This window comes from Cataglyphis hispanica, chromosome 2 (assembly GCF_021464435.1).
Source record: "Cataglyphis hispanica isolate Lineage 1 chromosome 2, ULB_Chis1_1.0, whole genome shotgun sequence".
In the NCBI taxonomy this organism is placed as follows: domain Eukaryota; kingdom Metazoa; phylum Arthropoda; class Insecta; order Hymenoptera; family Formicidae; genus Cataglyphis; species Cataglyphis hispanica.
In genome coordinates this window covers 6,854,591-6,871,136 of record NC_065955.1, presented here as the reverse complement: position 1 = coordinate 6,871,136, position 16,546 = coordinate 6,854,591, and the positions used below count along the sequence as shown (strand labels likewise).

The window sequence follows — 16,546 nt, the reverse complement described above, 5'->3', positions numbered from 1 at the left end:
TGGTAATTATTATTAAAGCTTTTATATGTGGCTACATGTAAAAAGATGGAAGAAAGCAATCCATTACTTATATTTAAAATATACATTCAATATTATAATATATATAAAAAATATAATATATGAAATATATATATGTATATACACTCCCATTATATTAGAATATTTATTTAAAAAAACTGAATTTAAAGATTAAAAGAAGATAATTTTACTTTCATCTTCTATTACACAAAAACATAATTTGGTATAAATATTAGCTTTCCAAGAAAGGAACTATAAGCAAACCTTAGGAAGTTGATTTAAATCATTTGAAAAATAAGAGACATTGATGAAATTAAATTACAATAAAAGTTATGTTTCTGCAAAATACTATCGAACTATATAAATGTAATATATATAAAGCAAAACCTTCATTATAAGTATGATATGTGCATTATAAAAAATTTATCTGTATCTGAAACTAACAAAAACTGAAACCCTTTAACTTTTTATTTTCTTCTAAAACTTACTTATGTCACATTATCTTCAAACATTGCATTTACTAATCATATATTAAGATGATTGTGTTTTATCGTTTCAAATAATTGTATTATTATGTAAACACACTACACCTTGTACGATCGTGACATTTCTATTCAGTTGTATTTATTAGAAAATATTTGTCGAGAAAACGCATTATTCAAAGCTGCATCTAAATAATGAAAATTTATATCTATATTATATCAGATGTTTATAATAAAAGCACAGAAATCTACATCATGAAACAAATTTCAATTCTATATATCAGAGTTTCACAATCATCAAAAAATATTTTCCATTTATGTGAGATTGACCAGCAACCCGTTGTAAACACTAAATCTATTAAAATCAATCTCTGAAAAAACTATGAAGTGAATTAATTGTGAACTGAAAACATGCTATATGTATTTTGCAATTCGTTCAATTCATATTTCACAATTCCTTCTCATTAAAAATTTATCAAGTTAATTCATTGTTTTTAATGTTTATACAATTACCTCAAGGACTCTAATGTGACTATTATAGACTATAAACCAATATTTCCGACGATATTTATACAGTCTTATTGAAACGCTTCCTACATCACCTTTATCATTACTTGTAATTCTCATCGTTTGATGAAAATTGTTAAATTAGTTAATATAAAATTATATATATAATATAATGCGATACCACCAGATCACAATTCTCATTTAGAGTCTATCTGTAGGCTCAACTAGTATATATTACTAAATTACAATCATCTGTTTTAAATCATTAAGTTTCACAATACATTCTTAGAATTCCCATTTATATCCATAAGAATGATGTTAAAATGTAACAGATTGTAAAATTAACCAATGTATATATAATTGCGATATACTGACTAGTGCACTTTGTTTTCTCACTATATGTACATACATATCCTTTTGAAATTCTAACACAAATACACAAAAATTGTACAAATCGGTTTCAATTATTATATTGGAAAACATAAAGAGGTATCTATCAAAGTTCTTTATCAGTACAATTTCAATCTGGATTTATGAACAAATCATTTCTCTCATTTACTTAGATCTTTATTTACAAAAATTTTAAACTCATAACTTTGCTTCCAAAAGGACATGTATATCTCACATATAAGCACACATAAATACATAATAAAATTTATATGTATAATATAATATATACGCAGTCATATGCAATTTTCTATCATGCTATTCACAAATAGCAAACACTCAGGCGATTTATCAAAAATTCGTATCATACATGAATTATTAATTTAATAGTAAAACAAAAACATTTTAATATTACAGTTTATTATCGCCTTGTTACAATTACGATAAGAAAATTGATATTTTCCATTTAAGTTCGTATATGCGTCACATGCGCATCTATACGATTCTTATTACTGTGTTTTAAAGTTTAAGCAAAGGAGCTAAACGGCAGTTACTAGCGTAATTACGGTAGACAAGAATAACATATCCCTGAAAATAGTTATAGACCTCATAGTGTTTTGACAAAAATTAAAATCATTCTAATACCTGTTATATGTAAAGTTGAAATCTCATAAATATAAATCTTTTTATTTATAAAGAATTTTTTTATAAAGAAATGTAAAGTCTTCTGTTTTACATAAGATTATCCTAAATCCATCAACAAAAATATCTGCATAAATATATTGCAGAATATAGAAAGTGCAAATGATTAAGACTTGGTAGAGCTGCAACATTTGGAGCAATCAAAACAACTAGTATGCTATCTCTTAATAGACCAAGAAGCTCTATTACTACCTCCAGAACCTTCCAGTTTTTGATTACGCAGCTCAGTAATAGTTTCATGTAAGATTTTCTTTTCTTCCAGAAGACTCGCGATACTGTCTTCTGCAACACTCAAACGAGATCTCATAATATCCGATTCCTCTTTCGCGCGCATTAATCTCGCGTTTTCTTCCGATAATCTTTCCAGAGCTCCCATACGACGTTTCAATTCCTCGTTATCCAATTTCAGTTGTCTACTAGATTGTCTCAGAATATTCAATTCCGTCTCACACTCTATATTCTTAACCACGTGACTATTATCACTTGATAATATCATATTTGAACGGTTCTCCTCCATTGTAGTTACTAAAATCACAAGAAAATTATTATTTTACCCACTGGATAAAAGTTATATTATATAATTTTAAATAGAAACACATAAATACGACAGTGTTTAGCTTCCTTTAGTAAATGTAATAATTAGAAAGAGATGGTCGTACTAAAATATATGTCACATCCATGTCATATATTTATATATAATTTATACTAAGTATAAACTAGTTAAAATTTAAAGATAATTTGACGAATTATATATTAATTTATTGTAAAACGACACTAGAAGTCATTCAAAACCGCAAAGCCCAAATTAAATAAATAAAAAAGAAAAGAAAAATATAAGATCAATTTAAACATACTAAATAGTATTAACTTAGATAGAAATACTTATGACAGAGATAATTTTAAAACAGAGTATAAATAATATAATATAATTATAATAAATATTCTTAAAGTTGTATAAAAAAAAATAAAAATTTATATTTTCTTTTATTTTTTATAATTAAAGAATATAATCTCAATATTTTATGATATTATCTATGTGAGACAATCAAGATGCAGTTTGATGAATTAATAAATTTGTAATTATAAAAAAAACAGCAGTTAAAAAAATTAAAAAATATCTTTCCTGCTATTAATTTCCAAATTTTCAGGTATATCTTTATGCAGATCTAATAAATAATGTATAAAATATAGAATAATAAAGTAATAAAAAGTAATAAAGAGTAGAATGAATAAATATAATTAATGTATAAATATAATTAACTAAACTAACAAATTTTTCTTTATATGAATAAATAATAAGATTATAATTCATGCTTACTTAAATTCATATCTAGAATATTCTATCTACATATATATATTGCAGGTTTTCCATAATGCAATCTTTTTACAAAAGCTTTTTTGTAAAACGTCAAATTTTTACAAGTCAGCGTTTTATAAAAAACCCAACTTTTTGTAAAAAAAAAAAAAATTATAAAGATTCTGTAACATAAAAATTATATATGTATCAAATAATATAATATCATTTTAAACTTGTGCAATAATAAGCAGCGAGAAACTAAAACTACTTGTCTACATGTGTTATATCAATGCTCACATTAGAAAGGCCGCCTGGGTGCACAGAACAATTATGCAATATGTAATATTAATTACTTTCAAATCATAAATCTGCCACTTGCACAATATAAAAATCTACATATAATATCAAATTACAGGTATACGTATTTACAGGCGTACAAGAACGACAAAATCAAGATTAAGATCACATGAAGATTGAAAAGGAAAGTCAACTCAAAAAAGTTAACTGGCAAGTGGCAGAAACCGATGAATATAACTGACTTAAATGATAGTGTTACTTACCAACTGGTTCAATGTGAAATACACCGCTCATATCCCGCGCTATTCTAAGTTTGGAAATATTCAAATCTATGGGAATCGGACCCGGAGATGTTATGTTATTCGGGGGACGATCTTCATTCAAACGTAACGATATATTTTCCAAGGATATCTAAAATATAATAAAATGCGCGCTTGTGCGAATAAATCGAAATTATATTATATATGAGAGAAGATTACATCCGCGACAATATATTGCGAACAATACCTACCTGCATGGGAATCGGTTTAGGTATAATTTCGTCCTCTGCCAAATCCGCTAAACCCGTCACCGAGCTCATCGATAATGTCATCGCTATGTTAGCGACTTTCAGGTCTAATTTGTCCTCAAATAAATTCATAATGCTCTCTTTGTCATGCACATCGATACCACATGAGATGCTACTACGGGATGTGTCCTGTTCGGACAATTTAACGCGGTCCTGATGTGCTGGTCTATCAGGATCGTTAGTAATCTTCTGGCTGGCATTCCAAAGTCTGTGAGAATCGTCGGCATCTTTTAAATTATGATCCAAACGTAATTTAATGCGCGATCTGCAGTCTGAATCGGACGGTAATTCCACCCACCCTCGAGATCGCGAACTGAACTTGGTCTATCAAACAGAACGGCATAAATAATATTAAATGGATCTTGAAATTATATAATGTACAGCTAAAATATCTCTATGTTTATATATATTGACCTTAGTTATTGTACTCAACTTGTAATACTATATTGCAAAATTAGACTAATTAAAAATATGATTTGTATTCTAACTGAATATCTTTACGAATATTAATTGTAAATTGTAGATCATAAAAGTCGATTGTAATTTAATAATATATAATTGAAAATGTAATTATTAAATTTTAATTATAGAATAGACACATTAAAAAATGTGATAATAATTAGATATGCTGAAGCACACTTTGTGAATTAAGATTTAGCATAAAGCAAAAAATATCATTCTGATGCAAAAGTATATAGATGCACAAAAGCAATGCTACGTAATATCTAATATGTGAAACATTATTTTAATATAGCCTCATCTATAATAATATATGAAGCAAATGAAGTGATGCATATTTCCAGTATGATTAACCAGTATGTTGTCATTTATTTATTGTAAATAATTCAATCTTATCACAAGTTTTTAAAAGTCAAAAATCAACATGCTGTATATTGTCATTACAATCTAATTAATTAACAATTCAAAACATTTCAAAATCGTATTTATGTCAATCATGCTGTGTTTGAAACTCATAGAAGTATTAAGAGCAAAAATCGCACTTAGTGAATTCTCTAATATTTACATATAATAAAAAATACATAATTTTTTGACAAAGTAATCTTAAAATTACTTTGTTAAACAAATGTAAAAAAATAAAAGCAGAAATATTTGATGCATTTGTCCCATTTTAATAAAGCAATGTTGCAAAAGAAAAATTATCATGTGACTACTATCATATATAATCACATATTTAAATATATATCATCAATTACTACTTAAATATACATCTGACTGATTGGTTTTCTTTATATAGAATATTTCCGTCTATTAATAATAATATATAACAAATATGTATAATTATAATAATTATTATTTTAATATATTACAGCATTTTCAAAATTTTGCATTAATTCTATAAAAAATCTATCAATAATGAAATAATAACAATGTGTGTATGTGTGATGTGGCTCAATATCGACGCATGCATTTTTTAATAGTGTTTAAGATTAATAAATGTATGAATGGTTTTGCCCAATACCTTTCTCTTGACCTGCCACAAGTGCCACATAAAAACATTCACAAGAGAAGGAGAGACGCGGGAGAGGCATGCAAAAAAGTTAAGAGACAAAAATTGTATAAATATATATTTATAATAATAATATCAACTTGTAATATAAAAACAATGAGCAAATTACTGCAAAACTACTCGAGTTTAGTAACTCTTATGCACAAATCGCTATTTCCAATGTATACTCTAAATGAAAAGGTTTATATGTACTATGATTTATAATCAAAGTTACATATCATTTCAATGCATTTTTTTCCTAATTATAGTAATAAAATATGTGAAAGAGTGATTATATTAATGTTGAAAAAATTATTAAGTTGTTCCAAATGTAAGATTTTATGTGTGAATATGTATATAATTTTTTATTTTAAATATATATTTTAAATTCACATATAGATGTCGAATAAACTTTATTTTCTGGAATGACAATATTTGGCGTAATCATTTCGCTATATTGAAAATAATAAAAATTTCATGATAAAAGAAAAAAGAGAATAAATTTTTTTTGCAGCAATATAATTAATAATAAACTTTGTTTATTTAAAAAGAGCGTAATTGTATAATAACAGCATAACAAATATATATATATATTTTTTATATTGTATCGATTAAGACAAATTTGGCTCACCTGAAACTCATCCCAGGGTATAGATGAACACTCATCATTGTCAATGTTAGAAACTTGAACTTTAATGACAGACGAATAACCACAAGACTGTTGTAAAAATTCGACTTTTGATAATTTGAATGTTACCATGGAAACCTATGGACAAGAAACAAAAAGATTTTATATATTTTCACCATTTTTAATAAACAAATAAAGTGATTTGTGCACGCATGCGATTGTTGATGATATACTTACTATATCCTTTCTTTTGCATACACTGTCCATAGATTTTTCACTTTGCGTGTCTGGCGTTTCTTCTATCACTTCAGTTGCTTCTTCTACGGCCGTAATCCTAATCGTACTATTAATGCCGAATACCGCATCGATTTTTCCTTGATCTTGAAGGTTCACTAAAACGTAATTTTCGCTGTCCGAACTAACGTCACTCCTCATAGACATCGTATCGCTACTACCGTCTTCCGGAGAAGCCTTTAAAGCCGAATCAATTGACGTCATTAAGTTGCTGAATCCCTTTTTCATAGACGAAAGATTGACGTTGAAATTGTTCGGAATGAAGGGCGTGTTCGAGATCGAATCCGACTTGCTATGTTTATTATGCGTAGCTTCAACCGCATGTTTTTTTTCGTCACTCGTACCGCCAACCGTAAATTGTGATCCGCTACTCTCGGGAATGCACCACATCGCAGGATTAGCCGAACTCTCCTGATCGCCTTTCTTTGTGCCGTTTTGCTTGAAAGTAACAACCGGTTGCGATGTCGCAACTGAATGTGAATAATCCATTGACAACATCGACGACGCCTCGCTCTGAGGCGTCTCCACGTCGTTGCTCGTGTTCATTCTCTTGGCGCTAAAATCGACACGCGCGCTTACATTACCCATGTGCCAGGCTGTGGATGAGCCGATGAGATCGTCCGCTATGCTAGACGAGTCAGGCACAACGGATTCTAAATCGCCGCCGGAGTTCTCCTTACCGGGTGTATGCGATGGCATCACAAATGTCACCTCCACTTGTGGTATCAACGCGCCTATAATCAACGATCCACCACTCTCGATCTTCAAAATCTTATTCGAATCTACAGCCAAATATGTAGCCATTTCGGAAAGTATCTCTGACAATCTGAGTAAGAACAAGTATTGATAATGATTTATCTGTACGCTAACCAGATTGCTTATGTACGCCAATCCATGAATATCGGCACCCAAAGACTTTTCCGCAGTTGACGGTGAACTTGCTGTAAAGTGGCACCACAATGTCAAAGGAAATGCATCTAGAAACGGCACGGGTCGATTTTGACCAACGGCCCTCGCACCAAAAAAATCTCCCCACACAGGTTCGAAATTGCAACACCACACATCCTTCGCCTCAGTCCACAAGAGTTCTCTACTCAGCTGACGCAGCAGTTCATTTACGGAATTGCTACTGAAATTGGGCGGTATTTGCCTAATATTATCAGTACCTAGAATACAAAAAAGAAATTAATAAAAAAGAAAGAGAGAGAAATCTAGATATTTATTATCGATATAAAACATCGTACCTCCGCAATACGCTAAAAATTTATCTGTTACTACGTGGAAGTCTCCTGATTTACTGGGAAATTCTGCACCAAAAAACATTTGTCCCATCTGAAACGCATTCAGGCACTGCGCCAAGTCCGCCCTCGAAGATCTTTCCATTGATCGAACATTCGTTATAGATGCTCTGGAAGTTTGAATATGCAAAGACTTTGGTCTGTCCTTTTGATTTGGATACTCCTGCTGACTTTCAAAAACTATCTAAAAATACAGATTTTGTTTATTAACGTTACTATAATAAGAATGTAATAATATTTATAATATATATTGAGTATACTGATTATATATATTCTAACTTACTCTTGGAAGTATAGCCTCTATTTTTACATCAAAATATATTAAACGTGAAGAACTTAGTTGTTTGTTTTTTCCCATAAGAGAATGATGAAGATTTAATGCAAAAGAATTAAACCAAAGGCATGAACAAACATCAAAGTTTATTTGAATAGGATTAAGCTGTACATAAAATTTTGGTGGTGGCACTAAAATAAAAAATTGTACATTATTTTATAATTAAGTTATATTAAAAAAAAGAAAAATATATTTTTGTAAAAAATCATTTACTTACATGGAAAGGTAATATCTCCTGGGTAATAATAATAAGTAAACTCAGCATGAAGTATTGTTACATCTTCTGGAAGACTGAATCGATCACGATCACCTAAATAAACATTTAATTTAAATAAATATAGCTGAATAATCAAAGTAAAATTTTTTTCAATCTAATGATTCGCCTATCTCTCATGCATAGTAATCTCTTTTATTGTAATACAATTCAGTCTTAAAGCATTAAAACAGCATTCAACAATATCACTTATAAAAAAAAACATATAGCATAATTTCTCTGTAATAAAAAGAAAATCTAATTACAGATATAATACTGATATGTAATATCAATATTTTCTTTATTAATCTTCATTAATCTCTCATTGATATCATTGTACATTATATAACAAGTTATAAATTATTAAATCATTTAACATAAAATATATATAATGTAAAAGGATGAAAAATTGAGTAAAAAATAAGTATTTAATAGATCAAGTTTAAGTAAAAACTTCATACATTTACACAAACTAATCTGTTATACCTGGTGTATGCTTCTTCCTCGCTTGAGCTGTATATAATTGTCATAAATAAAACGATTATTGACAAACTTGATGTTTGAAAAACGTTATTCTTTTTAATAAAAAGAAAAAGAGCGACTCTAATAAATATATAAAATAAATATGAGTAAATATACCTGTGATAAATTCTTTGGGTATTGGATTACGCGACGTTGTTGTCACTTTATATAATGTAAAATCGTCGATCCTGATAATAATGCACGTCGTCATTAGTTTAGCAAGTTGCTCCAAGACATAATTTTTCACTGGATTACCACTAGGATGCTGAGATTTCTTCTGCTCGGATGTTGTTACATTTGGATTTTGTGGTTGATTATTCTTCTCCAAATGTTCTCCAGAGCCTTTCATACCACTAGCTGTTGAAAAATAAGATGAATGATACAGATTTCAATATAAATTATATTTCATACATTAACTATTCACTATATATATGCACAAACCTGTTACATTCCCTTGGCTTCTTGTTAGAGGAGAATGTTGCGTTCTACCAGAATCTATAAGATCCATGAACTGACTTCGAAATGAACTTAATGATTGTTGCAACCATTGACTATGAGGTGTGGCATTTTCTTTGTATTTGGCCCAATGCTTTCTATCTGCCATTGCCAGGTGGTATGGATAATAATCAATTTGAAACTTGACTAATGAAATTTGTAACGCACCACCATCCTTCAGATCAGGATGTAATGATCTACCTCCTATTTCAATAAAAAGAAAATATTATATAATGTAATCATATTATGTATAATAAATATTTAAAATATAAATAAATATAGATCTCTTTTAAACTTACCACCAGCATCGTCACATAAGTGAAGATCAATACGTTGTGAAAGAAAATGATATGATGTTTCTACAACATCATATCTTGTAAATATTTTTGATATCGCTGAATTGTATTGATTCTTTGTTCTGCTTTGTTGAGATATTTGAGCCTGATATTCTGGCAAAACCTTAAATTAAGGATGACATATAAATTAATAAATCATATTGATTTATATAATAAAATTTTAATAAAATTATGCAAACCTCTAATTTCCTTGCAGCTTTTGTTTTTCGCTCAAGAATAGTAGCTTTTTCAATAAGACCACCCAAAGAGTCAAGAAAATGGAGTGCAGCTTTCAATTGTGAGTCTGTTAACACCCATAAAAGATCATCTAGAATAATTACTAGTCTGGAGCCCATAACAAAACAATCTGTAATAAAATAATTAATTTAGCAATAATACAGATAATTTATAATATTTAGGCATTTGACTTTCACAGACCTGATATCCTCTTCTTTATTGTTATTCGACATCTTGCTTGATTTGTCAGTAAACGAAGCGGTGTCAAATTTTTATCCTTAGTACTTTGAGCTTCTATTCTAACAGTTTGCCATTCTAACTCTTTAAAAATAAGTAATTGCCCTCGATCAGGATCCTTCACTCTAGTAGTTCTGAGATCACAACGTTGCCATGTTGCTGATTTTGATTCTACCATAATCCGATTCATCTAAATAATATGATAATTTTAAATAAATGTCAATTTCAAATATCATGTCAAAATCTCTGCATTTAACTTAGTTTCATACATTTATCTATTTGTTAAATATTATGTTATATATTATAATGTACATTATAATATACCTGGACTGAAGCAATAAATGCAGGACTTTTAAATGTAACTAATACAGTATTGACAGCTACTGTTATTCCATCAATTACTTTATGTATAAAAGAATATTTTGTAGGACCTGCATATGATGATATACCCTGTGGGGAAAACATGCTTCTCAAATCCTCGCATGTTTCTACATCTATATGAACCTCATCCAAACTCTATAAATATAATACTTTATTTATATTGCTTGCAGTATGATAAATAATATATGTAAAATATATGTAAAAATTTTGCATATATTTTTATATATATATAAAACTATTGTTTACCAAAAAGATAGGAACGCTTTTTAGTTTGGTCCATTGAATGCGAAATGAAACTTTATTGCACCAAGCATTAGTTAGCTTTAGCCATGATGGCAGTTCTAATAAATCTGTGAGGACTATTTCATCAAGTTCTAAGTTTGTCAGTTCTCCTTCACCTTTAAATGTGCTTAAATTTATCTTATCGGCTGATAAATTCTTGGTAAATCTACAATATTTATAAAATAAATGCTCCATATGCAAAATTAAATTAATAATTTGTTATTAATTGCAAAAATGCAATAAAGCAAATTGTATTAACATATATATTTGGATGATATACATGTTAATTAACATAAGAATATATGAATCTTTATATTATATACTATATAATTAGCATATGCTTTGTTTCAACAAATACAAAAAGAGATTTTCATTGACAAGTAAAAACCAAAAATAAATCTGCAATGGCATATGACAAAAGTGCTATTAATCATAAAAAGAAAATACTTTCTTTCCGATTACTTTCAGCTGTTTTGCGAATATATTCGATATAATTACTCGATTATAATTATACAAAGCATAAAGAAAAAAAAATGTAATGCGAATAATGACAAGATGAATGTTTCAAAGATAAGAAAGTGCTTATGTGACGTGTGACTTATGGAACGACTTATGAGAGTAATTTTCAATGTCATTTAAAAATGCGAAAGCGCACTGTAGATTAATTAATTTGCAATTACGCGCAAATAATACCTTGACAAGTGTTTCAGCAATTGATTTTTGATAATCGAGACCATTTTTTGATTATGTCCTAATTCTTACGGTAATTAAAACGTTTCAGCATGGTTAGTTTGACACCACATACTTATGATGATCTACAGTTGTCGCGAGAAATAATCTCACCAATCCAACTTATTACGCGCATGCGTGAGATCGTTCGTATATTCGGACGGTCGTCGGACGTCAAGGAGAGAGAAAACAAAGAATTTAAAAAATAAAGCTCTGAACTAGCGCAGCCAGGTCAGCTATAAAAAACAGACTTCCTGACAATGAGATAAATCTGACAATGGATGGACAATCAAGTTTTAACTAATAATATATATATTAACGCATCATAATTGTTAGTTATTCAATAACGTCTCAATAAGACAAATGGGGAAGGAAATGCATGCAATATTTTAAATTTATTGAAAATTTTAAAATAGGGAAAAGTTATATATTTATATGAAACAGAAATTGAACAATATTTTTCAATAATATTGACTAATATATTTTACAAAATATAAAAGAAGTTTTTAAAAGAAAAAAATAGAAAACTATAGAAATATATATATATATATATATATATATATATATATATATATATATATCATGATCATAACTCTTTATTAAATTATCGCTGTCCATAGTATATACAAGAATGACAAAATATATCATGCGAAGTTAATAAAATATTAATAAATCCATAATATTTCTCCACTTTTGATCCACAATTATAAATTTAGTACGGCTAAATCGACCGGCTATTTTATTGTTGCATCGAAAAGTGAATCTAACAATGTGTGGTTTCGCCCTCTCTAATGGATTTAGTTGATGCTACTGTAAGTACTGTACTAGCTAGAAAAAACATCTTACGAAAAATTGCAGCGTGATCTCTCTCAGGCTTCTCTCTGAGGTCTATTATCTATGGCTGCGTTTCGATATTTAATTGGACAGTACTGAAAATATATATATAGTGTAGGTAACGTAAACTATAGATTTTCAGTACTGACAGCGTTAAGCGGGGAACACACACTTTTTCATAAGCGCATAGCCATAAGTATAAGGAAATTGATTGGTTCATTTCGTTAGGCATATATTTGTGGACCAATCAATTTCTTTATGTTTATGGTTATGCGCTTATGCAAAAGTGTGTGCTCCCCGCTTTAGGATATTGGAACCTAACCCATTTCATTTGTACTGGTTTGCACTTTTTACACTCGATTAATGCATAAGATCTGTCAAAATCTATTTGTATATCAATGTGCGTAGCCGTTTAAATTAATATTTGATAACAAATTGTTGGTGAACATTGTCCACTGATAGTTTTTTCATCGTTATACACACTTTTTATGAAATTTTTTGTGACTGGATGGTTTATGATGTCTCAACACGGAGCTGCTTTGCAAACATATAACCAGGAACTCGTTAAATGTAATTTTTTTATTATAGTTTAAAAATTATTATTGTCAGTCAAACGAAAAATTTCAGACCATTTTATTTTGTTATAACTTGCTGTAATTCAATTTTCTCAAGAATGGAGTAAATATTTCATTGTTCCAATGATTAATTCCGTTAAGTTCGCATATCTATAAGAAAATTCTTTTGTAGGTTTAGAAGAAATGAAATTAAGGCGAGCAGAACTTCAATCTCAAGTAATAGCTCAAGAAGAAGAGAAGAATAATTTGCAACGTGAAATCGAGAAAATGTCATGTAAACTTACACATTTGAATGATAGTCTGGCAAAAAGAATCGCTGTCAGAAATGAATATGACAGAACAATTTCTGATACTGAAACAGCATACATGAAGGTGAAGATTATATTTCTAATTTTTACTAAAAATTGATATATATTGCTCTTTTACAATTATATATTTTGTACTTTTACAATTATATATTTTGTACAATTATATATTTTGTACTAAATATATTTTTGCTTTCTCACAGATTTTGGAGAGTTCACAATTATTGCTTAATATGATAAAAAAAGAAGCTGTAAGCCTGGATCAGACTTTAGTTAAAGCTAAAATTGAGAAACAATATCAATAATAAGAAATTTAAAATTTGTATTTAAAATTTGATAAAAATACTTATAGGAAATCTTACTTATATATCTAGAAAATATATTTATTAAATCAGCAGTCGTCACAAAAATAGTTACTGATTGAAAAGTACAAAATTGTGCAAAATATACAGACTCTTCAATGGGTCTACCTCTTAATTAGAGCAAAATCTATTAACAATTATATATATATATATATATATATATATATATATATATATATATATTTGACAGTTTTAAAAAAGAATAACATTAATCAGTCCATGGCTGAATAAAATTTATAATCGTGCAGTAATTAGTTATAAAGAAAACTTGCAACAAATATAATTTATTATAATATAATTACGATTATAAGTACTATTACATTTTGGCAGTATTGTTTAATGTAAAGCCTTGCATAAATGTGTAATATTATAATTTTAATTTTTTATTACAGGATATCTATATATATATATATGTATATAAAGACTGATTATGTAGCATAAATTCTATTTTACAAATAAAATTATGGAATATTTTGTACAATAAACTGAATATTTTTATACGACTAGTATTTTATATATTCTACCTGCTTGCTAAGTATATGAATAATTATATCAAGATATTTTTATACAGAAAAAACTATTGTTTAACATAGTTTTATTTTCAGGATAAAATCATAACTATATGAAAGAATATACTATATGAAATTTTTTGCTTTGATATCTATAAATTTTTTCAAGCATTTCCAAGAGCTTTTTGCTCATTCCATACTTGTAAAAGTTCATTTGGATCTCCATATCCATGAGATGTTATAACATATTTGTAACTATATTTTGTATAAGCTTTTTTATAAAAGTGAAACTCTTCACAATGAAATGGTAATATATCGGCTTTTTTAGCTATTAAACCTAGAAAGATATCATCAAACCTAAAATGTTTAGTGTAAAAACTAGTATAATATAAATCTAAAAGAGCTTCCCTAGAGAGAATATATGCACCAGCTGTGACGTATGGCGGCCATAAATGGTATGGATATTCTTTCAATGAAACATACCATTTAGAGAATTTATGTCGATGTGGTGCAGATCGCATAAATACAAATCCTGCAAATAGCCTAATATCATCTGGTAGTTCGAAATCGAAAAGCTGTCGCTTTGTTCTATTTGACACAGATGTATTTAGGTTAAACAATTGTTTGTTTCCTGTTTTAAAATTTTCATTAATTCGTCTATTTTGTTTCTTATATACATTATTTTTCTGACTATTATTTTTTATCGATTCATAAATAAAACTTTTAAAAGGCATTTCATTGATTTTTAAATTAAATGTTGCATTTTCATTGCTGAAATTACTAAGAGCTTTATAATCCATCAGATCTGATTCTTTGATTTCTCTTTTGTGTGCACTATATACTTTCCTAGATTCCATTAAGTAAAGTGGATAATTAGTTGGATTCCTGATAAATGTTGCTACATTTTTCACTGACACATACATATCATCATCGACAAACATATAAAATTTTGAATTGGGACAATATTTTACTAACCATTTAAAACTCATCATTGTTTTTATGGTATTATTATAGTAAGAATCTATGAAATCTGCTTGTACAATATCTTTATAGATTGTCGCTTCTAGCTTTAATTTAGCTTCTATTTTTTTATCATCTGGATGCATACCTACTATGAAAATAGTTCTCGCTGGCACATCAAAGAATCTTTTTTCTATTCCCCATGAATTACGTATAGCAGTTCTTCTATCAAAGTTTTCTATAGCAGACTTTACTATATATACAAGACGAAGTGTATGATCCACATCTTCTTTACATTTTTGTGGCTGTTTTAGCACTAAAGCATATTTGTATTCATTTATAGGCTCAACTTCTGGTTTTTCATTACGTCGCAATGCATTAACAAACTCATGTACATTGCCTTCGTATGGATATACAAAGTTTTCATCGTATGTGACTTCAAATAGATGTACAAATGCTCCAAAAAATTCTAACACTGCTATTATACCAAAAAAAAGGAGAATATATCCTAATTTAATTCTTGATATAACACGACGACATCTTTGTAAATAAAGGCGGAGAAAACAGCATTGAAGCAAGTAATAGCACATTTTATCAGCAACACTTTTGCATATTATTTTTTGTGAATTGCTTCTCTGCAGTTGTCAGCTCTGTAATAAAAATGTATAATTCTAATTGTATTCTTTATTTATAGAAATGGATATGTATATGCATCTTCATAAATTTTTTCGATTAAATGATATTTTTAATATAATTAAAAATTTCTTTTTTAAAAAGTCTTTTTATTAATTTTTTAAAAATTCGTTCAAATTCTCAGAATTCTCAGTGGTTCTCAGAAAAAACATTAAAATAGATACAAAAGTTTTTATAATATCTAAATATAATTTAAATCTAATTATTTTTAATTAAATTAATAAGAGAAACTAACTGCATAAGAATACACAGTACATGGTTGAATTTATAAATTGGCAACTTACAAATTGTCAATGATCATTTCTTGATGAGATAATACAAGAGAATATATAAATATTCTTTATATATTAAATAGTCCGCTTGAAAACTATAAATATGAGAATGCAACATTTTCTTTATACTTTTTTCTTCAGGATACATGTAAAATCAATTTATGCCAAATACATACAGTGTATCGTGGCGCCTCTACAGGAAATCTAATCTAACTAAAAGGCCGAACAGCTGATTTGACGCTCACA

The 16,546-nt window shown here is 28.3% G+C and overlaps 3 protein-coding genes across 6 annotated transcripts; 1 reads left to right on the top strand and 2 right to left on the bottom strand.

The window, feature by feature from the left end:
• Positions 1–896: 896 nt before the first annotated feature.
• LOC126858740 (UHRF1-binding protein 1) lies at positions 897–11,889 on the bottom strand. 4 transcript variants are annotated; one of them, XR_007688720.1, is made up of 18 exons: positions 11,755–11,889; positions 11,026–11,227; positions 10,723–10,914; positions 10,363–10,588; positions 10,125–10,291; positions 9,889–10,048; positions 9,536–9,793; positions 9,212–9,451; positions 9,059–9,085; positions 8,537–8,629; positions 8,269–8,450; positions 7,932–8,169; positions 6,631–7,853; positions 6,397–6,531; positions 4,202–4,582; positions 3,954–4,101; positions 3,415–3,575; positions 2,477–2,621 (listed from the first exon to the last, which is right to left on the bottom strand). XR_007688720.1 is itself a non-coding variant. In XM_050609245.1 (17 exons), exons 1-17 carry the CDS (start codon positions 11,796–11,798, stop codon positions 2,254–2,256), a joined length of 4,284 nt encoding a protein of 1,427 aa, XP_050465202.1. In that variant the 5' UTR covers positions 11,799–11,889; the 3' UTR covers positions 897–2,253. The 4 variants fall into 4 exon arrangements, 3 of the variants coding, with proteins under 3 accessions (XP_050465202.1, XP_050465203.1, XP_050465204.1); XM_050609245.1 differs by lacking the exon at positions 3,415–3,575 and having other exon boundaries at positions 897–2,621; XM_050609246.1 differs by lacking the exons at positions 3,415–3,575; positions 9,059–9,085 and having other exon boundaries at positions 897–2,621.
• A 924-nt stretch (positions 11,890–12,813) lies between these two features.
• Positions 12,814–13,827, top strand: LOC126858805 (microtubule nucleation factor SSNA1-like). Its single transcript, XM_050609401.1, has 3 exons — positions 12,814–13,194; positions 13,372–13,571; positions 13,708–13,827. Exons 1-3 carry the CDS (start codon positions 13,113–13,115, stop codon positions 13,807–13,809), a joined length of 384 nt encoding a protein of 127 aa, XP_050465358.1. The 5' UTR covers positions 12,814–13,112; the 3' UTR covers positions 13,810–13,827.
• A 319-nt stretch (positions 13,828–14,146) lies between these two features.
• LOC126858774 (beta-1,3-galactosyltransferase brn) lies at positions 14,147–16,484 on the bottom strand. Its single transcript, XM_050609335.1, has 2 exons — positions 16,313–16,484; positions 14,147–15,985 (listed from the first exon to the last, which is right to left on the bottom strand). Exon 2 carries the CDS (start codon positions 15,923–15,925, stop codon positions 14,540–14,542), a length of 1,386 nt encoding a protein of 461 aa, XP_050465292.1. The 5' UTR covers positions 15,926–15,985; positions 16,313–16,484; the 3' UTR covers positions 14,147–14,539.
• Positions 16,485–16,546: the final 62 nt, after the last annotated feature.